The sequence below is a fragment of the Heliangelus exortis genome, chromosome 1 (assembly GCF_036169615.1).
Source record: "Heliangelus exortis chromosome 1, bHelExo1.hap1, whole genome shotgun sequence".
Classification (NCBI taxonomy): domain Eukaryota; kingdom Metazoa; phylum Chordata; class Aves; order Apodiformes; family Trochilidae; genus Heliangelus; species Heliangelus exortis.
The window spans coordinates 4,112,205-4,136,868 of NC_092422.1; the positions used below are offsets into that span (position 1 = coordinate 4,112,205).

Sequence of the window (24,664 nt, forward strand, 5' to 3'; positions counted from 1 at the left end):
TGCATCAATGGGTGCTCTGTCACACAAAGGGTCGTAGTTCAGGTCACATTTCAAAAGTTTGTGTGCAGCTATTTAAAACTTTCAAGGCCTCAAATTCTACAGTAACTAAAGAGAGTAAACTGTATTAAAAAACAATTACTAAAAGCTGTATTAAATACATATTTGCCATCCAGAGGGACCTTGGTAGGCTCAAGAAGTGGGCTCGAGCAAACTGCATGAAGTTCAACGAAGACCAAGTGCAAGGTTCTGCACCTGGGTGGAGAAAATCCCATGCAGGAATAGAGGTTGGGAGGAGAAAGGATTGAGGACAGCCCTGAGGAGAAGGACTTGGGGGTGGTGCTGGACCAGAAGCTCAACATGAGCCATCAGTGTGTGCTTGCAGCCCAGAAACCAACCCTGTCCTGGGGGCATCAGAAAAAACACAGACAGTGGTTGAGGGAGGGGATTCTCCCCCTCTGCTCTGCTGAGACCCCACCCAGAGTCCTGTGTCCAGTTCTGGAGTCCCCAGCACCAGGAGGACACAGAGCTCCTGGAAGGTGTCCAGAGGAGTGCCAATATCTGAAGGGGCCTGCAAAAAAGCTGGGGGAGGGCTTTTTGCATGGGTGTGTAGTGAGACAACAAGGGGAAATGGTTTAAAACTTTAAGAGGGGAGATTTAGGTTAAGACATTAGCAAAAAATTCTTTCCTGTGAGGGTGCTGAGCCCCTGTCCCAGGTTGCCCAAGGAAGCTGTGGCTGCCCCATCCCTGGCAGTGTCTCAGCCCAGGTTGGATGGGGCTGTGAGCAACCTGGGCTGTGGGAGGGGTCCCTGCCCATGCAGGGGGATTGGACCTGGATGATCTTTAAGGTCCCTCCCAATCCAAACTATTCTGTGATTTGATGATAAATGCAACCCATTCCAGGAATCTATATCCATATTCTACTTCAGTGCAATGACAGCAAGCCCTTGAGGAAATTCAGGGCACATACAATTGGATTTGTGCATCTATTTTAAGGAAAGCTATGGGAACAAACAGGAATAAAGCTGTCTGCCTTAACATCTCGTACTGGAGCTGATTCTTGGGGTGCAGAGGTTCCATGAGATGCAGAAGCTGCAGCCTGAACACAAACCACATTTATGGTCCTGTAAGCAATCACCCATGGAATCACAGAATGCCAGGTTGGAAGGGTCCTCAAGGATCATCTGGTCCAACCTTTCAAGGCCCAGGATCTTCTCCAGCTTAGCCTGAAATGCTCAGTGTTGGGGAATCCACTGCTTCCCTGGGGAAATTACTCCAGTTTCTGACTCTGAGAAGAGTGAAAATTTTTCTTCTTGTGTCCAATCTGGATCTCTCCAGGCTTTGCCATATGACTCCTTTTAAAAAGGGAGTCTCCATCTTCTTGGTAGTCACCCTTTAAAGTCCTGGACCATGGTAATGAGGCCTCCCCTAAGCCTTCTTTTCTCCAGGATGAATAAATTCAGTTCTCTCAGCCCTTCCTCTGATCCTCTCTGGGGCCCTTCTCTGGACCCTGTCAAGCCTGTCCACATCAAATATGTCCAGCAGTGACCAGAACTGAACACAGTGTTAAAAGTGTGGCCTGAAAAGCACCGAGTGGGATAATGACTACTTTATCTCTGCTGGTGATGCCCTTACTAATGCAACCCAGCATCCTGTTGGCTTTCTTTGCCAGTGCAGTATGCTGTTCACTCACCAGGACCCTAAGATCCCTTTCTCTTTCAAGTAAGCCATGGCAGTGTAAGCCACTGATGGTCAGCTGAGCCAGACTGCCCCCAGGCTTTCTGCTTGCCTCACTCACCAAATAAAAAAAGTTCACAGAAGCCACCATGAATGTGGCTACTATGGTACAGGGGAACATGTGGGCAGAGGGTTGGAACTCACAAAGCCAGTTCCTCAACCCCCTGCAGCAATCAGAGTTTTGTCTGGGTGCACACATGAAGCTGAAGCTGCAGCTTGGATGCTGGGATCTTCTGACATGGATCCTGCTGCTGCTTTGAACTGGGGTGACAAGAGAGTCAGAGAAGGAAAAGGGTTTGTGCACTAGATTAAAGACAGAAACAGAATAGTTTATCTTTGCTTGCTTGTAAAAGGAAGACCAAGAATTTCAGCTGATCACACCTTTCACCAGAGGAGCATAAAGTCTGTTCTGCTGCCACCTATACTCAATTTTTAGTCAGGAGATAAAGACCACACAGACCAAGACAGTGCTTGAACTGCATTTAGCCCCTTACACAGGGATTCCAGGGTCATGCTTGAACTGCAGCTACTCTCAGTACACTCACCATGCTTCCAGAAAGGCAATTACCTGCTTCCTCTCCCAAAAAAGTGAAGTGGGAGAAAGGACCAACAGTATATTCATTGCAAAGCTCCAAGCAGCTCAACACTCACTATTGTACCTTTGGAAATCAGGTATTGAGGCTCCCAGTAACACAAAGTCATTAACAATCACTGCAGCAGTCATGAACCAGACTGAAGCATGCAGTAATTGATTAAAAACAGACATGTCACAGTTGCTTTTTATAGCTCCAATTAAGTGTCAGCCTAATTAACGAAAGTTAGTGTGCTAATTATAAGAGTCTGCGTTGTGAGTCAGACTCAAACAAATGTTGTGCAAGAAATGTCAAGAGTTTTTTTTTATTCAGACATCCAAGATAAATAATTACACTTATTTTTGTTAATTCTTAGCAACAGGAATGTTATACAACTGACCATCATCCCTGCAGCTGCATTCAAAAGTATTTAAAATTGTAGAATGTAGAGCAAATATTTGCATGAAGACAATGCAATCTGTTACATCATTAGCAAGTCATTTTGGAATCAAATTTTAGGGCTGTGTTTGCCAGGCTGCTGAAAATGAAGCCTCTTTTATAGAAAGCAGCCTCAAACACATCTCTCCTTGGCTCTGTAGTGTTTTCTTGAACACCAACCCAAAATGAGAGCTCTCTCTCTCCATCTCTTCCATGCTTTGAAAAGCAGTGAAGTCCTGGCATTTTAAGAGAGATCAGTGTGACTTCAGTGTCTTCCAAAACCTACAGGAAATCCACTGTGTTTTGTTCTCTACAAACTCAGGCAGACCCACCTAAAATGGTTGCATGACTGAGATTTTTCAGAGCCCCTCTGAAACCAGGAAAAGCAACTGCAGGATTGCAAAGAATATCTGGAAATAGGAAAAAAAAATGGCAAAATCCATGATGGCTTAGAAATCAGGGGATATGCTTGAGAGGAATGGAGTGGGATTAATTATGCTTCAACTAAACCAAGTTTGATAGCTAGACATTAACTGGCAGATGCTGAGATTTTAAGTAGGAAGCAAAATGCAGATTCTGGAGATGTTTAACTGAAAGTGAACTAGAGAGATAAATCACCAAGATAGTCTTGTGGGCGAGACTGGTGGAGAGGAAAATGAGAATGAAGCCAAGAATAAACTTTGGATGGAATAATTTAGGCTGGAAGGGACATCAGGAGGTTGCTGGTCCAGTGTTCTGCTCAAAGCAGGCCAGCTAGAAGGTCAGATTGCTCAAGGCTTTATCTAGCTTGCTCTTGAGAACCTGCAAGGATGAAGACTGCATGGTCTCTCTCAGGAATCTTTTCCAATGCTTGACTGATTTCTTAGTGATTTTCTTTGCCCCCCTCCCACCCCCTCACACTTAAAATTTGTCTGTTTTAAACTTATCTCCATTGTCTCTTGTCCTATTCACCACTGCAAAGAGTGGACTTGCTTTTTTTTAATAACCTCCTCAGAGGTCCTAGCAGGCTGCTGTAAGGTTGTCCTGGAGCTTCAAGAAAACACAAGCAAGAGAGAAGAAACCTGAAGGCCTGGCAAGAAAAAAGGAACAGAGGTAGGCAGGGAAAGGAATGAGGGTAGAATTTAATCTGTGATTTAGGGAGAGGACAGCCACCGGAGCTTTTAGAAGAGCAGTTTTAGTTGTGGTCATGATGCAAAAGGCAGGACTGCCTGTGCCTGGGATGAAACATGGCACAAAGAAAATCAATGCAGAACAATGGTGTCACTATTAGCAAGAAGGGCTGAAGGAGAGGAGCAGGTAGAGCTTCTGGGAAGTGCAGATGGGTAAAAGGAGAAAAAAAGAACGAGTAAATACAGCCAGTGAGCTGTACTTCTTGGCAACAGTACATTTGGCTGTCTCCAGTATGCATCTGAATCATCTTTAGCTGTCACAGACCCTCCAGACTAGTTCAGGTCCCCAGAGAGGGTTTTTATCTTCACCAGAGGATCAAGGGGCTAGAAAATGCCAAAGGACTTCAGAGCAAACCAGTGACATAAAAGCCAGTTATCAGGACACTCACAGTCCTATAAACTGCTACCACATACGTTGGCTATTGACTCATCTGAGACCGAGAAGACTAAAAGGGAAATCTGTGCTACTGAATAAAGACTTTTCTGGAGACCTTAAAAAGCCTGAAGATTTACAGCAGCTGACAATGATTCAGACACTCTGAGCAGACAACCTCGATGCTGTCACTGCAAAGATGAAGTACAATGAAATGAGAAGTTGTGCCAACTGGGGTGATTATGTCAGAGAAACACAGAATCATAGAATGGTTTGGGTTGGAAGGGACCTTAAAGATCATCTGGTTTCCAACCCCCCTGCATGGGCAGAGACAAAATGAACTTCTCTGACCTTGCCTTCAATAACAAGCATACACAGCAAAAAGAGTCAATAAATGCAGGAAAGCTTCTCTTCCCATTTTTCCTCATGACAGAGGATTAAAACTCACAAATCCAAACAACTTGCTGACCTCTCCTGTTATTAGGAATAGCACCAAGCAGCCCTGCTGTAAAATGGAGCCCCAGACAACACATGGATACTCAGATAATGTGTGGGCTGCAGAACTCTCAGCAAGGACAGTAGATGACTTGGTTCCAGACACATCTGGTATGTCTTCTCCATACCTCCCCTGCCCAGCCTTTTCCAACCACAGCTTGGAGGTTGCTCATGAGCTCTGCAGAGCTAAAAAGCTAACCCCAAACAGACATGAAAAGCCCTGCTGACTTTCTGTTCCCTATTACATAAACCCCATGGACAAATTCCTCCCTGTCTGTCATACCTGTCCTGCTCTAGCCCTGGTTTCTAACACACTTCTGTAGGCTCTGCCTCTGCATTCCCATGTCCCACAGCAAGTCACAACAGGATATGAGTTAAGACTGGACAGGAAAGGGTCTCTCCAGCATTTCTAACATGGTCTCCTCCCACTAATTCTCAGGAACCAGTTGTTTCTGAGAGCCTTATGGCTACAGCAAGTCAACACTGTATTCAACCTAAAGGGAATTTTTGAAGAATAGTTCCTTTTCTGGACAGGAAAAATTCAGTCTGGCTAAAACAGAAGGTAGAAGCAGGGTAAATTTCATAGGATCAAAACCAAAACACATAAATCTTTACTGCTTTGGTCACTTTGTTTATTAGGAAGACCAGAACATTTCTGTTTTGGGGGGAATAGGACTCCCACTTTTTACTACTCTGAAAGCATCATCAGAATACATCCATTTGCCAAGCAGCTCTGGTTACTAATATGCATTTACTTTCTTTGACCATGTAGAAGTCTCATTCACAGAGCAGGATCCAACTTGACAACCACAGATAAAACCCTCACAGCATCTAAAGGGTTTCACAGTGCATAGAGGGTTAATGCCATGATCCATCACTACACTGCTTCTGCATCTAGAAGAGCTGGATCTATTTTTGAAGACTGCAGGGACTCAATACCACTTGAGCTGTAGGCCTCAAGAACTCAGTGTGCTTAAATAAAACAAAAAGAGCAGGTTCACAGAACAGCTATGGCCCATTATAAATAAACAGAGCTTATCTAAATTTAGATGGCACTGGATCCATTTAAAATGCCCATAAGAACAACGTGCTCCTGTAAAAGAGGAGCATGAAGCTGTAATGCCATGTACTGCAGGCTGACAAGCACTGATTTTTATACCCATCCTAAGAGAGCAGGGTGCACCTGAGTGATATCAGTGGAAAAAAATATCCAGCAGACACGTTCTACATCTGCCCACTTTAGTCTTCTGTTCAATCCCAGAGCAGGCTGTGTACTATTTAAAGGGAACAGCCTGATGTAAGAGAGTGAGATTGTATTTCAAGTTAATCATTACAATCCATACTTTTTCCTTTGGACTTATTTGATTTGGGGAAATTATGTCTTTCAATAAAGGTCACATCGCATCACAGTCAATTAAATCTCATGTGTACAAATGAAAGTCATCCCATCTTCTCTTGGGGAGGCAAAAACTCCACCACCCCTACAGTTAAACAAACCTTTTCCTCATTAACTTTCCCAGCTAATGCTTGTGATGACGCATCAGCTTTTGGCTGCCAAGTGACCTGAGCTTCTGTCCCAGCAGCCAGGGCACCACATGAGAAACATCCTGTCCATCAGGAACCTTCAGCTTGAGCATTTCAGCAGCCCACAGCCATCTAGGTGGTCTGAGAAGAGACATTTTCTCTCAGAGAGAACAAACCAGGCAGAAAACAGGCTTTTGAGGACATGTGTAGGTTTTAAGCAAAATTTGCCCTTTGAGCAATTACACTGCAGTTATTTACCAGCAGTAAATTTATAGAATCAAACTTAATACCTTTGTATTAATATATATTTAATCTGTGCAGCAGTGATTAAAGAAAAAAACATTTATTATTTGGTTTAACATTTGATATGAGGCATGGAGACCAAATACTGAAGGCTACTAGAAATACATGTTAGAACCTCCATATGTAAAATATCTTTAAAAAGAGATTTTAAAGTCACTACAAGTGCATGATGAAGCCTCCTTGAACATCTACAGTGTTACCTGCCTGAGATTTGTTCTCTGACAGGCTGGCAGTGATTTGGCTGAAGTACCAAATCTGAGAAGAACCCACACTGTAAGTGCTCCAAAACCTGTGCCTTCAAATATGGGATTGTGCTGATTTGACTCCATCCATTTAATGTACTCATTAAGTTAATTTACAGGGAAAATTCAGTGTAGATGAGGACCAAACTCCCTAATTAAAGGGAACTGTCTCCCAGACAGACTGAAAATGTCACCCCTAACAATCTCAGTGGAATATTAACATTAAAAGCTTAAGGATATATATATTTTTAAATCAAATTCAGTATTAACTAATTGATTGTGATCACTTTAGTGGCCAGAATGAACAAAACATCAAGTGTAAAAGCCTTAAAACAGGAGAAGGGAGAACTGGCAGAAGGAAGAAACACAACAGGAAGACTAAAGGAAAGAGAAAAAATGAAGATTGAGAAAAAAAAGAGAAAAGAGGAAAGGCATGTGATAAATAAAATGAAATTATTCTTTTTTCTGAGACATGCCAGATGACAACAACAACAAAAGACACTTAAGGTGCTACAATTATTAGCAACAGTCCTACAGTCATTCCCATTAGGATTATATTTCTATCCAATATTCCCAATTCACAGCAAGCAGGAGATTCCAAGTATTTAAAGGAATATCAAAGACCAAAATTCAAAGGGAGTCTAGTTTTCCCCTGCCTAGCCTGGCCTCTCACACTATCATCCAGTCCCTGCTGCTCAATTAATTTCTGGCACACATGGGGCAGATACATAATTGATACCATTAGGGCAAAATTACCAACTGAGAAGATCTTGTAGATAAAGCCAAAAACTTCTTGTTCTGCTCACCCTGCCATCACTTCCAAGTGGAGCTGGCCAGAAACTGTCAGGAAGGCAGGAACATTAAAGAAATGGGTCTTTTCTTCAGATTCCTTTGCCTCATTTGATGTCTGTAATTCAAAAAATGAGCAAGAAGTCAGACTGCTGGTGTTTGAATAAGAAGCAAAGCTCCTGGCTTATTTTCCCTTTTTATCTCCTGAGAAATCTGTGAGATTCAACCCAAACACTGCTGAGGTTGAACCTAACAGTGTGATAAGTCATAATACAACATTCCCCAACTTTGCTCAGACTGTGAATTGGCTCTAAAACCTATTCAAGAAAAAAACATGAAGAGAAACCCCACAAGAGAAAGCATTCCTGGGCACTTCTCTTTCTAGGGGTCAGATGCAAACAACATCTTGGTGCAGTGAAAAATAAGTGGGAAACCTCACAGCTCCCACCTTTGCTTCCAGTGACTTCTGAGGACACAGGTGGTATCACAACAACTTGCAGGACAAGTCTGTGAACTGTTAGCACCTACCTCCAGCAGGGATAAAGCTTGGATACATCAGCACAGGGGAAGGATACATGTTTCTTTCAGGCATTTCTCAAACTAACAGGGATTATTAAATGGATCACCAGCAATAAGTTCTATCAGTTCAGCTGAGCAGGAAGTAACTTGTGAAGGTGCCACAACCCCACAGGACTGGACTGTTTGCCCAAAACTTCTTAGGGCAGCACAGAGTTCATACTAAGCTAATAATATGAGACTCCTCACTTCTCAGCTCTTTCTTTTGTTTATGGGTATGTGAGGAGCTCTACATTTTAGTCTAAGAATTTTGTAACTTCTGCATTTAAACCTAAAATCCCAGAATAGTTTGGGTTGGAAGGGGCAGGGAGACCTCCCACCAGCCCAGGTTTCCCCAAACCCCATCCAACCTGGGCTGAGACACTGCCAGGGATGGGGCAGCCACAGCTTCTCTGAGCAGCCTGGGTCAGTGCCTCACCACCCTCACATTAAAGAATTTCTTCCTAATGTCTGATCTAAACAGTTATCCCTTAGATTATCACTACACACCTTGAACATCTATGAGCTGAATTAGGAATTACAATTTAGAAAGGAAGGAGGCTACAAAATATAAAGAATTATGTTAGGGAGGACACATTTACCATTTTACAAGCAAGTCTGAGAACAAGAGTAGTAGTGTAGGCTCTTTTTTTTCTCCCTGGGATAGTAACACATATATAACCCAAGGGCTGGGTCTACCCAGGAGTTTGGGAGCAGCAGGAAAACACATCTCACATTTTTAGGAAGTGCAGACTTACAAAATTAAAATCCCTCCAAAACACCTGTTGAAGAACATTTTGCCAAGCAACATATGAAAGATGCCAGCCTATCAACCCAGTCTCCAAATATAAGTATTGATTTTTCACTCCTTCCTACCAAGATGAACAGTGAGAGGGAAGAGAAGAATCTCCATCATTTCAAAGTTTGAAGCTTCACACAGTACTGCCTCCAAAATTCAATTTCAAGTCTGCTGAGAAAATGAAGGAGTATTTTCCATGTCAGGTTCAGTGACTTTTAGCAAAGACTTAAAACCAGTGTTATTTCCTTTTCATGGGCAAATGAATTTGTTTCCACTGAAATAAGTCCATCAATAAATCAGAAAAAAAAAAAAGCCCAAAGGAATAGCCTCTTAAGACTTGTTATTTAGACTTCAAAAAAATCAGAACCAAAATAACATGGAGTTAGAAACATCACAGCTTATATATTATATAGGCACTGAAAAATAAACTACATTTCATTTCAGCTTTTGCATATTTTTCCAGGCTACCATTTAAGCATAAACAAATACAAATAATAGAAAATACAGTAAAATATAGAAAATACAGAAAATAGAAAATAAGTTCAGTTTTCATTATAAAAAGGACTGAAAAAAGTCCCATTCAAGTGATGATATATTTTTGTTTTAGAATTTACAGGCACAGAGCTAAAACTTAGAAGACCTCTGTGAGCAGCACTTTGAAAATCATTTGAGCATCAGGACTGTGCTTCACCATTTCTCTGGTTGAAACCAAGCTGACCATAAGACAGCAAGGAGCTCTCACTGCAAACCAAGTCACCAACCCCCTGAGCTGCTGAACTGCCAGCAGGTCAAGGGAAGGAATCCCTCCTCTCACAGCACTGCTGACTCACCAGGATCACTGGGTGAAGGGATTGCTTCCAAGGTACAAGGAAGACATGGATATGCTGAAAGGATTCCAGTAAAGGGCCACAAAGATGATTAAAGGTCTGGAGAATCTTTCAGAGGAGAAGCTGAGACAGTTTGGTCTGGGTGAGGGAAAGCTGAGAGGATATTATCCAGATATATAAAGACCTGATGGAAGGGAATGGAGAAGAAACAACCAAACTCATCCCAGTAGTGCTCACTAAGACAAGAGGCCATGGGAACAGATTTTTAAAAAGACACAAAATTCACATGAAAAGAAAAATAAACTTTTTTTTTTTTTTTTTAACCTATAAGGGTGGTCAAATACTAGAAGAAGTTACCTAGAGAGGCTGTGAAGTTTCCATCTGGGGACATACTGAAAACTCATCAGGACACAGTCCTGGACAACTTGCTCTGGTTGACCTTGTTAGAGCACAGTGAGATGGATTGGGTGACATCCAGAGGTCACAATTCTGTGACTTTAAAAAAAAACCCATGAAGACAAATGAGACTTCTTGTTTCAGCATTTTCTATATCTCAATGTCATATCTAAGCACTGGAGGAGTCAAAGGTTCAGAAGAAAGACAGAAAGACACCTTGAAGCTAACCTGAGGTCTGGCTGATCTACATTGATTTCCAAATAAATTCTTCTATGTTTGAAAAACCCACTTTTCGAAGTGTAGTTCCTAGGAGTTAGCACCTAAGTCCTGCTAGCTCAGCTAAGCATGCCACTGCCTCCAGTCACCCTGCTCCCCAGCTTGCTGTCACAGGGAGGTTGCCAGGCTGAGGCTTCTTTGCCAGCCTTTGATACTCCACAACCTGCCATATTTCTCAATGAGTTGGAAGGTGTTGCTTTTGTTCTCAAAAAGCTCTGCTGCTCATCACAAAGATAAAACAGAGACTGACAAAGACCTCAGATCACAGGAGTTTTATCTCTTCACAGCATCACCCTTAAGAAAAGAGCCAGTTTGCCTTGCTTCACTGAGATCAATGGAAATATGACAACTTGTGGCTCCAACCCCAGGACTGCTTCCTTTCTTTCATGGCTTTTGCAGTTCTAAAAAGAAAACAAGCAACAACACCCAAGGATGTAGAAGCAGGCTCCTATTGTTTTCTTCAAATAAACCCAGAGTATTTGCTCAAAAACAATACAGACATTAATAAACATACAAACATTCACATACCATGGACATGGCCAGAACAGTAATGAGAAGAGCCATGTACCACTCCAGTTTCACCTACTGCAAGCTTAGTTCACTCACAGTCCTTGTTCAACCAGTGAAAAATCCCACCTAATCCTGTAGGATGCAACTTCTAAACAACAAGAAAGAGACAGACTGGAAGCAGGAAAAGGACAGAAGAAATCAGATGTGAAATCTCAACACTTCCCCCCAAATCCACAAACAGGATACAGCTGTCTCCAGAAGCTGGTGCTTGGTTTATTTATAATGAGTGTCCTTTTTCATTCTCCAAATCAGATGTAATCTCAGGGAGGCAAAGAGAAAATAGACACAAGAGTAAGTGACTGGAGAAAGAGTGTGAGAAAGTCTACATCTCAACTGGGCTTATAAAAACCTGCAGCCAGTTTGAGAGGCCACTGAGAGATCCTGAGGTGTGTGTCTGCATTGCAAGCAGCTCCTGGATGGCTTCCAAAAGAAGGTTAAGAGTGAACACGGTGATATTTAAATAAAATTTTACAACCCCCTCCCTTGCCTCTTCACAGCTGCCCACTTCCTCTGCCTCATTTTGAGACACAAAGCTTGATGAACAGGTAGTGTGAGCTGCAAAAGTCAATCCACTTGCCACACAGGGAAAACTAAATGCCTCCACTTTCCCTCAGAAGGGATCCCTTCAGCAAGGAGGTAGCCCATAATTAGCAACTCCAAATTTCACATGTAAAAATAGCAACGAATCCACTGGAGGTGGTTCCTCCACTTTACACATTCAAACACAGGATCAGGCCAACATTTTCAAGTGCAGGTGCCCCAGACTTAAGCTCAGCCTTTTAGATCAAGCTTGCTTCTTTATTATTAACAACACAGTCACTGCTAGAAAACAAATATTAAGTAGTAGGTGATGCTATCCCCTTCACTACTGACACAGGATGAGACTGTTTTTCATGTCTGTGCTTGGTTAAACGAAGCAACAACATTATGGTTTCCATTGGATGGACTTTTCTCCCACTTCCCAACCCCAAAATACTTACTTGATAAAAGACATGGGGGGAATAATGTGCTTGCTTTCAAGTGCTTTCCATTCCCTAGTCAAAAACTACCCAAATTACAAGGGGCAAAGAGGGAAGGGGAATCTGTATGAAACATCTTTGTGTCTCAGAGTAAACACGCTACAAACGTACTAGGATTTGACGTTAACATCAAAGGCTTTTTATTCTCATTCTAAATTCAAGAACAACTGGATTTAGTGCCTGTTTTGTTCTCCATCTCCTCAAATGTCTAATGATTTAATTTAAAATTATTCCCTTTGATGTCAGCCTTGTATTAACTTCTACTTGAGGCAATTAGCTTCAGAAGAGTATAAACTGTTTGATTCCGTCTTTCACTCTGTGCAAGCCAAATACAGGAAGGGATCAGAGACAACTTGAAAAGCTCAGAGAAGTCACTGCTGGAGCTCTAGCCCAGGCCCACAGCACCATGTCTTTAATCTGGACCTGCCCTCTGTGATGTCCCATTATAAAGATGACTGGGTTTTCCTTCTTAGACAATTACAGCAAAATTAATAACTTCCAAGAAGTCCTCCTTGCAATTCCAGTCCTAATTCGGATCAACTGGACTTACACTGGGCAACAGCAGCTGGTTCTGCTGAGACAAACATCTCATAAATGGAATTACAGGCAGAGATGAACCACGTAGAAATGAGCAGAAACTGGGAGAGCTGGGAAATACAAGAGCAAACCCTCCCTCAGCTCAGTTTCAGCTGACCCTGATGCCTGCAGAGCACATCTCTGAAGACCCAGTCTTCAGAAACTCATTGACTCCTAGACCCTGACACATCTCAGAAAGGGAAAGGACCTGGCAGACTCTAAGACTTGTTCAGTTACCTGTGATTCTCCCAGAAGAACCCTTGGTGCTGCCAAGGCTATTTTCCAGCAGTACTGAAAGAATGGTAGGAGTAAGTTGCTGTATGTTCAGCCACAGGCATGTAATTCCTTGTGCCACAGCTGTGAACTGGATCTTTGGGGGATCCAGAAACTTTTACATTCATTCCCTCCAGCAGGTGGCAAAAAAAAAAAACAAACAACAAAAAAAACCCAAACCAAAAAACACCACCATAGCACTCCTGAACATATTTTAGATAAAAAGAACATCTGGAAGGTTCTTAGGGTTTACATTTGAGAAAGCATCCTTTCAAATCAAAGAATCATCTGGGTTGGAAAGGACTTCTGAGATCATCTTTCTACTCAGGATTTCACAATTCAGGTTTCAAGGACCTCTCTACAGAGCACACCAAGGGACACACAGCATAAATACTGCTCAGATTCACTGGAGAGCTGCTGAAGGTTCTGAAGGGGAGTGTGACACTTAGCAGCAGCAGTCAGGCACACGTACAGATTTCCTGACAACACAGCAACTGTGCAACCTCCCATTCCTTTCCATTATCTTATTCCATTATCACAGAATCATCTGGGTTGGAAAGGAGCTCTAAGATCATCAAGTCCAAGCCTTAATCTACTACCACTGTGGTTCCCAGCCCATGGCACTCAGTGCCACATTCAGTCTCTTCTTAAAAACCTCCAGGGATGGAGAATCCACCTCCTTCCTGGGCAGCCCTTTCCAATGTCTGATCACCCTCTCTGGAAAGAATTTTTTCCTAGTATCTAAGCTAAATCTCCCCTCTCAGAGCTTAAGTCCATTCCCTCTTGTCTTACTGGTAGCTACTGGGAGAAGAGACCAACCCCCCCCCTGGCTCCAACCTCCTTTCAGGGAATTGTAGAGAGTGATGAGGTCTCCCCTGAGCCTCTTCTCCAGACTGAACACTCCCACGCTCCCTCAGCCCTTCCTCATAGGACCTGTGCTTGAATCCCTTCACAGCCTCCTTGCTCTTCTATATATGAATAAAAATAATGAACTAACCTCATCCAGACCCCATGTTCAGTCCAACAATGTGGAGGTGCAGTGATCTATGTGTGTGGGAAGAGGCAAACCTGATACAGAGCACACCTAGAACACTGCAGCTCTGCTGGAGCCAACAGGTGGAATGCAGCTCTCCATACACTTGGGACATGATCCCCAGGAAGGAACAAGGCTACAGGCAATGCAAAACACTCTCTGAAGAGCTGTGAATGCCAATACAGGTTTTGTGCTTTATAACTCATTGTATGCTGAGGTTTTTTTTTAAAGGCTGCAGCTGGGCAGCAGGGAAAGCAGCTGCCCAGGGCCTCCTCATAGTGTCCTGGGCCAGAAAGACTCCTCCAGAGCACAGAGGAGCCTGCACCTTCCCTGCAGCAGCTGAGGACAGTCAAACAAGGACATTTTTCAGGTAGCAAAGTGGAAACAGAGCAAAAGACCCAGAAAGCAGGGAGTCTTCAGCACTGAAGACAGAGTGGGAGGCTACTGAAAATAGCAGGGACCAGATACACAGGTCACAAAGACAAAAGAAAGGCACATTTCCCTAAGAAGAAGCCCAGAAGGGGATTGGGTGAAGGTTCTTGGAACTAAAGGTTCAGCAACCAAAAGCTGCTAAGAATTTCAGACTTCAGAATAAATAAAAAAAAAAAAAAATTAAAAAGGATCAGGGTCCTTTTTTACTGAGAGCACCAGTAGAGGAACTATTCTCAGATTAAATTAAAGTAAAAAGCACCATCTCATATTGCTAATCTGAGTTCTGCTTACTTCAATAACTACCTCATCCTACTTTGCATTCTACTAAACCCCAGCTTTCAATATCTGAAGCCCTTTCAGTGTTTTCAGTAAGTTCACTTTTAAAAAGGGAACACAAGCAAGAGGCTTCCCCCTCCAGGGTTCCACCAAAGGCAGACACCATCAAAGGTGCAGAAATGCACCAGCTGGTGTTGCTGATATTCTCCATGTGGGCTAGGGCCTGCCTAGATGTTGCCACACTTCTGGCAGTTTCTCCTCAAACCTATACTTTTAAGGTGTAGAAAGTCCCAAGAGAAAAAATTTCTCCTGAACTCTCAACATCTTGCAATTTATTTATTTTTTTAAATCTCCTCCACAGAAAGGGATGGGATTTTCCCCCATCCCAAGTCCTGGTATGGTAACATCCCAACCAAAGCAATGCCCAGACTCATCAGTACATCTAAAACTAAACAAAGATAATGAGGAAGCTGAACATATAAACAAACAAAAAATCCTATGGGATTAAGAGGTCTAGGAATCAAAGATCATTTGCCCTCAAAAACATCTTCCTTCTAACTCCAGATATTTTTTCCCAGTGTCATCAAGTCTTGTGTGAAAGTGATTCCTACTCTTTTTACTTTCCACAGTTTCTAAAGAACACAGGGGCCTGAGCAGCCAGAAGACATTAGTCAGAGGATTAAAACTGTGCCAGTCAGGAGAAGACAGCTCTTAAAACTCAATGGTTCACAGTGGGTGTAAAAGCAACCTCCACTTGGATCCTAAAGGCTATTCAACCAGTTTTCAACTTACTCCCCCTGCAGCAGGACACTGAAGCCAGTGAAAGTATCACTTCTATACACCACCCAAGGAAGCTAAAATATCCCACAAAACCCCAGAAAAAACAAACTGGTAACAGCAGGGATATGGCTACTGCTATGAATTCAGGAGCAATAGGACACCAATTTACGTGCTGGTTGCAATTGGAGATAGGTCTTAAAACTTTTAAGTACAGGATTTAAACATTTTTTACATTCAGGAATCTAATTTGCAGGCTGCTTTCACAGATCCCCATCTCCATAATTCTTGGCTCAAATGTAAGAGAAACTGGAATTGATTTTCTCCCTTGGTCTGTGCAAGCAGTGAGTTAAGGGCTAGTTTAAAAGTGACTGAATACAGCACGTATGGAATGTGTTGATGCTTGGTTTGATTAAAAGCAGAGAGATTTCTGGGTTTGCTGCAAATACCACATCCTTATTTTTATGCCTGGCACCCTTATGTCACCCTTATTTTTGTGTCTGACAGCCTCACATGCAAGGCCCAAGGAAGACTAAACCTTCCCAAGATTCCTACTGTCAAAAACCAGTGTCACTGCTCCAGTAGAGTGGTCACAGGGGGATTAGGAAGTGGTCTGAGATCTCTGCTACCCGAGACCCATTCTGAACAGAGGTTTGCAGAAACAAAAGCAAGTCCTAAATTAGGCCAGACAACAAAGTGGTGCTCAAAGGAGAAACAGGAAATCAGGGACAATCTTCCACTTCTGCCAGCAAGTGGGTTTCTTAAGCCCCTCCTCTGAGGCAAAGGCCATTTCATGGCATCTAACCTGGCCCTTCCTCCACACCTACCAGGCAGAGCTACCACGACATTTTTCCAACAGGTGTTAATTACACCTAAGCCATCATACTGCAGAGGGAGCAAGGGATTTGCCTTGAACTGAGCATTTAGTTAAGATTCACTTTACACAAGTTTCAAACTCACACTTTAGCACCTCAATCAACATTTGCATCAGTGCTTCTGTCACCACCAGCCACCTACGCTGTAGTCCTGCATCCTCTACAGCTTTCAAGTGGATACAATTTGTACCAAAGACGTAACAAACTCTACAGCTGCAAACTGTATAATATTCTCATCATTAAGTGTCACTTGTTTTCACATCTCAATTTGCATGCAACAGCCTGGAATGAACCTTTGGTAGCATTAAGGGATCTCCATTAAGCAGGAACAATGTAGTTTAGCTAATCAACTTGATTGTCCCATCAAGCAGAAATCTGAGCTACATGTACTGGTTTGGAAGGGAATCACCAGTAGCACAGGTTAGACCCTGAGATCCTGAAGGACCAGTAAGCAGAGGCTTTTTGTCATTAGTGGAAGATGTGATCCTGCAGCAAGTAACTGCTACCTCAACCATTTTTCTTTTACTTACATATGATTCACCAGCAAACAGGCATAAGTGGCAATGGGTGTAATTGTTTGAGACAGAAGAGTGGATTTCAAATATAGAAAGTATAAAAGGCAGATGGAGTTTCTTATGATTTGTAAATGTGGGAGTTAGGAATAATGAGAAATCTGTGGGGAAGATCTGAGTGGATTTAGAGATGTTTTACTGGAGGTTTTGACCCAAGATGTGAAATACTTGATATAATGATAGACTGGCAGTCATCAGGTGGGTGGATGGGGAGACTTGGCAACACTGGGGGAAAATTCTGACATGCCACAGGAGTAGTTTGTAGGGAGAAATATATACAAAGTGAAAAAAAGTTTTAGGCATTGCTGACTTTCTTTAAAGGAGTGAAGGGTGAACTGCATTCTTCATTTCAAAGCTAAGACATATTTTGCCTAGAGTAGGCTGTATTAAATGTCCCATCCCTTCTCTTGGGCTCTTATGATCACATCTTTCTTTAAAGATTCTGTTTACCAAGATGTTCCACTTCCCTCTGTTGTTCTTTGTAAACTTTTCCACAGCACCAGGGATAGAAAAAAACCTCATCAGTACAAAAAGTGCTGATTAATGCACAAAACAGCAATGAAAAAGAAAAAAGTAATGCATCTGTTTAATTCTGCCTAAATTAGTAGTTGAAGCAAAGCACTGCTATATTAAAAAATAATCACAGAAGTACATAAAGGAAAAATTTTTTAAAGACAAACATTTCCTCTAACCTTCAATGACTCCAAAATTGCTCTGCAAGCAAAAATCAAAACAAACTTTATGCAACTGAACTTACCTCAATTTGAAAGAGTTCCCCAGCACCTTCACAGTCATTTGATGTAATTATGGGGGTATGAATATGCACATAGCCATTATCCTGGAACAGACAGAGCACTGAAGTTAGCTAAGCTAAAGACATCAAACAACAGCTTCAAGGATGACATCAACCAGCACACATCATAACTCAGCTATTAGCCCCCAACCAGGACAGCCTGTGAACACTTCTAGCCAACTTCTGCCTTACACAGACTAACTAAATGCTGACATGATTTACAAATCAGTGTTTATTACTTATAATTTTTCCTCCGTGTCCCATGAAGAAATGAGATTTAAGCCATGACTGTGGGTTTTTACAATTGCCCATTTGCACCACGTTCTCCTTTCTTCTCGTCTTCTCCTGGATTTTTGGTATTTTTTCTGGGCAGTTGCAATGAAATTCACTGCTACAGCCTCAACATTTCAGCTTCTTCCAGCTTTTTGGAAGCTGGAGGTTGGGCAGAGGATTCTCTCAGTGTTCTCCACTAAGAGAAATGATCAGGTGTGTTAGACAACAGACATCACAGATTGCATGGGAGAGAGGACTTAAGAACACCCAAATACTATGAAAATGTCAGTCCCACCTCACAGCTCCTGATTTTTTTAAGAGACAGTGTATATCCCAGCTTGGTTATGTTCTTAGTACCTGGAGAACTTCCCATTCATGTAACAGTTTTAATGCAATGTAATAGATCCAGCAGAGGCCTCTGAAACCAGGAAAGTTGTGTGAAAAAAGCCCCAGTTCTCTGGGTTTCTCTGCAGTGCAGCTGTAGGCTTTTGAACCACCTGCAACCCAATTCTCAGTAGATGGATACATCAGGCAAACCTCAGACAATCACAGACATCATGTTAGAGGCAAAACTGGGAATGGAACTCCACACTTTCAGCTTCTTAACAGCCTTGCTACAGAGTTCACTGGTGGAGTAGAGAGATGACACCTGTGTGTGGCAAGGCAAACAAGAACCTGGAACCATCTGATTTCAGCTGTGAGCAAGGGATAGATTTTCTCTTGCATCACTGTAATGGCTGGCACAAAGAGAACCCCTATAAAATCAGGGTGTGCCAGCATTACCATGACACAGGCAATGACATTGCATAACCCACTGCCTATTTATACAACACACTAATAAAAAACCCCAACAAAACAGCACCTAAAAAAGCAGATGTTTCTAAAAGCTTCATTATAATAAATAATAATAAAACCTGATCTTTCATGACAGGTCATAGTCTTCATCACCACCTAGCTAAACAGCTAAGAAGCAGCAAATACTGCCCATTCTGACAAAGAAACTAAACTGAATTTGGACCAAAGAGCTCATATGGACATGAATGCATTTTGTAGATGTACTCTAACATGACCAAAAGGGAGCAAAGTCCCTGCAGTCAGCTCTAGGCTACCTTGATAACAGATGCAGAGACCACAGCTTGCCAAGTGCCCAGCAGGAGCTCCTTATGGAGCTCCATTTACTACACAGATGTTCTGGAGCCACAGCTACTTCCTTTGCCCAGGGAGGGAAGTTTTAGCCTAGCAAAGGAAAATCCAGGCTGCTGCCACAAGCTGCTTCAGAGAGCTGCTGATCTCCCAGCCCTAAGAAGAGACTTTGGAATATTTCCCAAATTACAGCAACCTGTATGAGGAAAGATGCACAGTTCATAAGAGATCATAAAAAGATCCCTCAGATTCTTTGGAAAGGAGTGTGAACTGCACCAGACTGAAAACTAGCATCCAAGATGAGGAGCCCATAAAAACCTCTTGCACAGTCCCCCTTATTAATGTGTCCCCCCTTAGTAATGTGACTTCAAGACATTCAAGACATTACTGGCTTTGACAAATGTGGTACATCCAAAGTCAACATGCAAAGTCAAGGTTGCCATTCATGTTGCATCCAAGCCAGCCTGAGTTCAAGAAGTGTTTGGATGATGCTCTCAGGCACATGGTGTGATTCTGGGGCTGCCCTACACAGGGACAGGAGTTGGACTTGATAATCCTGATGGGTCCCTTCCAACTCGGCAGATTCTATGATCCTATGATCCATTTCACTCTGCTATGGAACAACGTTGCTATCCCAAATGGACCACAATACTCAGGAGAAGATTTAAAGATGACATTTTAGCCTTCAACTTTCAAATTGAAGGCATCTGGCATCAATCATTCACTGGTGGAAATAAACAGGCCAAAGAAGTTTCTGAAGTTACAGGGAATCCAGGTAATTTCAACTGTGTATTCAAAAATCCCCACTGACTTTCTTTCACCAATAACCTCTTTAAAGCTTTGGACAGTGAAAACATTCTCATTCTACTTTCTAGTTATGTTCTGACACTGTCAGGCTGGAAATGGCAAGATTCTTGGGATGATGTGGGTGGCTATTTAGACTGCTTTCCTTCCACCAGGCATGGAGCAAACCACAGACATTCCTGGTGCTAGGAGAGTTGTGACATAACTATTTGCAAATATCAGGCCAGATATATTCCAAATATTCCCTATAGCTGTAGAAACAACTTTAATGTGGCTGCTGCTGCTAAATTAATGCTACTTTGTATTTTTTTAAATTCTGCTCAGTTCTTGAACATTTTTAAACAGGAAGATACATCAGATTCTGGTTGGAGTTAATTTGAGGAAGTAAAGCCTCTGTCAGAATAGGATGGGTTTTTGTCTCAGCTGACTCCTCTGTGAAGTTTGAAATCACAAATTGTTGTAGGCAGTGCCATCTAGTGGCACTACACCAGCAAACTGATTCCCACCACAGCTCAGTTCTCATGAACTGGCACAATGCTGACACCATCAGCAATTTTACCTGACAAAGTATTTTCAGGTTCCTAAAAAATTAATCTTCTAAATACCATGCCATAACAGGTAACTCTTAACATTAACAAACTGCCCTTGCCACTGCAAGCAACAAATCCCAGGCTAACTGGGACCAGAAATTCAATCTGAACAATTCCAACCTGTTCTTTGGGCCACAGTAATTACCACATATGAATTCTGTACTCAGAATGGTCTGAATATAATTCCACACAAACTAAATCCAATTTATGGAACAAAACATGTTTCAGTTTAGAATGAACAGGTTTCCAGTAAAGGGCTGAGGGGAGCTAGAGGACTTGCTAACTGTCTTTAACCACTCATGTAAAGAATTGCATGGTCTCTACACGAGATCTGGAACCAGGGCCAGCACAGAGTCTGAACCACACCCACAGCTTAGAAGTGACAAACTCCTAAAACACAGGTTCCTCCCACCCCACCAGGCTGAAATGCAACAAAACAGGAGTCTCCTAACCTCAGCTAACAGCATCCACAGACTCATAACACAGTCAAGAGACAGCTAAGAATTGGGAAGGATAACATGAAGCTCTGAGTCAGTTTGCTGGTGGCTTTCCTGCATCACAGATCTTTCCATGTGGGAGAAGGCTTCTGTCCAGGGAGGGTAAGGTCACTGCTGAGGGTGGGTTAAACAACTCTGTATTATGTCATGTTCCACAGACCACACACACTCTTGAGCAATTATATTGCAACGTAGTGAAAAGAATAAAATAACTAGCAGGAAATGTGTGGAAAGACACTAACAAGACCACAGATGTGTCAACCTGATCACAAACAACAGTCTGGCCAAGGCTTCAGCCAGGCCCAGGCCTGGAAAGCAAACGCCCGTGTCCAAAATCCATACCCTGTGGTCATCACACCACACTCCCTCCTAAGGTGTTCCTGTGAAGCCAAACTGGGGAGTGTTTCACACCCCAGAAGGTACAGAAGGCAGTACCTGGAAGAAGGAGTGGATGGCTGCAGTGGCTTCACTGCGGATTCTCAGGAGGGAGCTGAGGGTGTTGGTTCTGCAGCGCAGGTGAGGGAATTGCCGGACGTATTCCAGAGGGTGCCTCTCCTTCACCTTTAGGGGGAATGACTAAAAACAAAAAAAATCAAAAGGATGAGAAGACAGAATCTAAACAGTTTTATGGCTACCTGTGGAGCACCATCTTTGCCTACTTAAACTCAATCATTACAGAGAACTAGATGTTTCTGCCCACCTTTTGCCAGTTATTTTGTGGAATTTCTGATGCTTGCAGCTGAGCCAAAGCCAGGAACACAAGAGAAGGCAGTGGCCATGCTACTCTACCTTCTGGATGTTAAAGCTCTTTGAAATCCAGCTGTTAACACCCTGCTGAAACAACAAGCTGGTTCCAAATGTGCCTGTGCCACAGATGGTTTTTCTACCTGCACAGTCTGGAGTGTTTAGTCACTCCCACTGTTTCCCACTGACCATATCCAAGGTGAACCACCTGGTACAGGATGGGACCAATGCAGACCCAGCTGCCAGCACGTGTCCCACTTTCCACATAGAAACAGCTCTGCCCCCAGAAAGCTTCCACAGTGATTCTAAGTTTCTCCTTTGTCATACACTATGCACACTGCTGACAAACCAAAGCCTGCAGAAGCACCCAAGACTTAAAGAACATACAGTTGGAAGCTTGCTTTGCTGGATACTTGGACCTTTTGAAATTTTTTTGAAATTTTTTGAAATTAATTTCCAAAGAAGTTCCCCACCAGCTGGGCCTCTACTGCAGTGACATACCAAAGTATCACAAGGTCCCACCACATGGATGGTTTCAGCTTTCAGCTCCATGTTTTGCATCCTGTGAGGACTTTTGACCAGTTTGCCTTGCACCTCCACAGCACTTCCAAAAGTCAGGTCTCTAAGAAACCAAGAAAAAAAGAACTAAGTAACTGCTGAAGCAAAGTTAAATACATCAGGAAGAGAGATTCATGTTAATTCAGCTGGGCCACTTCAGATCACAAGATATGCTGTAGCCATATGGCTTAATTGATGAAGTGAAAAATGATTAAATACAGAGATGGGATAGTGAATAGATTCACAAAGCTGTAGAATACTTCAGTGCAAGGTAGGAGTGTTAGAGAAATGAGGGGAAAAGAGAAAGGCTTTTATTAGTAGAAAAATATTATTTTATTATTATTTTATTAATATTATTATATTAATATTATATAATTGTATTAATATTAATTAATATTATATTAATTATATTATATATATTAATTATATTATAATTATATCAGTATTAATATTATATTAATATTAATATTATTATATTAATATTGTTTTATTATTTTATTATCTGCCTATTGGTGAGGGCAGACCAGGCTTACAGAAAAATAGAAGATTAAATAAAAAATTAAAAACCCAAGTTACATGCAGATGTTCCTGAAACATCCCAGTGGCCTTGAGAAACATGGGGAACAGACACCTCTATGTTGTGTGCACCTCAAATCCTCTGTTAAGTTCTGGGTCCCCCCACTAAAAGAAGAACATTGGGGTGCTGAAGAGTGTCCAGAGAAGGGCAACAGAGCTGGGGAAGGGTCTGGAGCACAAATCTTATAAGAAGCTGAGGGAACCAGGGGTGTTAAGTCTGGAGAAAAGGAGGCTGAGGGAGACATTCTAACTCTCCACAACTCCCTGAAAGGAGGCTGTAGCAAGACAGTTGTTGGTCTCTTTTCCCAAGCAGCAAGTGATAGGACAAGATGAAATGGCCTCTTGTTGTGCCAGATGGAGGTTTAGACTGAATATTAGAAAAAAAATCTCCACCAAAAGGGTTGTCAGGCACTGGAACAGGTAGTGGTGGAGTCACCAATGCTGAAGGTGTTTAAAAGATGTGTAGATGTGTTGCAGAGGGACACAGTTTAGTGGTAGACTTGTCAGTGTTAGGTTAATGGCTGGACTCCATGATCCATGATCTTTTCCAGCCCTTTCTATGATTTTTGAGCCACTCCACCAATAGTCCAGGATACCCAGACTGCCACAGCAACTGAGAAAATCAGCTCCACATTAATCTCACAGGATAAGCAATGAACCACAAAGTCTCTGCTAAGTGGAGACAGCAGTAATCAGACACTCTCCATAAAAACACACCCAGAGCCCCCAGATTGCAGCAGTGCCTTTCCTCTGGCCAAGTGCCAGCTGCTGGAGGCTCCTCCAGTACTCTGGTGATCCACAAGGACAGGAATAGAGGCCTGAGCTGACCCCTCCAAGCACTGATCAACACAGATTTCTCCAGTTATCTCAAACTGACCAACCTGTTTTCCAGGCTGGGGTCAGCAACCACTTGGAGGCTTTCCAGAGAACTCCCATCATTTATATGCAGAAACAAAACTTCCTTCTGGCACCGGACAGAGCGGACCCAGCCCTAGGAGGAAAATAAAAAGAATTTTATTATTTATTGGCATAGACTGTGTAGTTGTGCTCTTTGTCCAGAGCTGAGCTGGACAAGCTTCTTCAGGCCTATTTCAAGTTCTTATTAAAAACAAAGGATATATTTCTTTAGGGATAACAAAAATAAAAATTAATTAAAAAAAAAAAAATCAGTGTCAGTTTTTCTATTGACTTCAAAGCAGAGAGGAACAAATCCTTAGGCTGAGACAACTCCTCTCCTCCTGAGTACAGCAGGGATAACTCAAATCTACCTGTGCCACTTCAGAGCTGAGAATACAGAAAGTAGAAAAGCAATCTGAAGATGAAAAGTGTTTTAGCACAGTACATATTATTAACAATGTCCCTTATAAATGCTTCCTTCTTCAACAGACAAGACCAGAGATGAGCAGTTCTTTATGGTAACTTACAGTTTTGATGATTTTAGTAACAGTTGTTGTTGCTGTATCACCTATAGGAAGGTTCCAACTTAAATCTGTTCACCAGTTGTTTACAAGCCCTAAGCCATCAGGCTTCTCAAACAATGATGCTGCAGCCAACAGATACAAGGGCAAAAATCAGATATTAATGCAAAATAAAATGCTAAATTAATGCCCTGATAATTCTGGATGTTTCTCCTTACACCTCAAAATCAAGACTGCTACACTGTCCCTGTGGGAAAACATATATATGAAAATATATATATATATTTATATTTATATACAATATAGTTACAATAGCATCATTAAATATATATTTAAGAAAAAATAACTAGAAATGTTCTTGTCCAGTTTGATT

The 24,664-nt window shown here is 42.2% G+C and overlaps 1 protein-coding gene across 3 annotated transcripts in view; it reads right to left on the reverse strand.

The window, feature by feature from the left end:
• The window catches only part of NARS2 (asparaginyl-tRNA synthetase 2, mitochondrial), a 57,673-nt gene that overhangs the window by 30,401 nt on the left and 2,608 nt on the right, over positions 1-24,664 (reverse strand). For 2 of the 3 annotated variants that reach the window (XR_011722754.1, XM_071727429.1), the window contains exons 2-6: positions 23,755-23,864; positions 22,241-22,361; positions 21,431-21,571; positions 17,653-17,733; positions 7,657-7,757 (exon numbers count right to left, since the gene is read on the reverse strand). Coding sequence is in view for 2 of the 3 variants with exons in the window: in XM_071727429.1 (XP_071583530.1) it covers positions 7,657-7,757; positions 17,653-17,733; positions 21,431-21,571; positions 22,241-22,361; positions 23,755-23,864 (554 nt within the window). In the remaining variant the exon portion in view is untranslated. Of the gene's footprint in view, positions 1-7,656; positions 7,758-17,652; positions 17,734-21,430; positions 21,572-22,240; positions 22,362-23,754; positions 23,865-24,664 lie in introns of those variants that run through there. The other variant, XM_071727559.1, reaches the window with a different exon arrangement.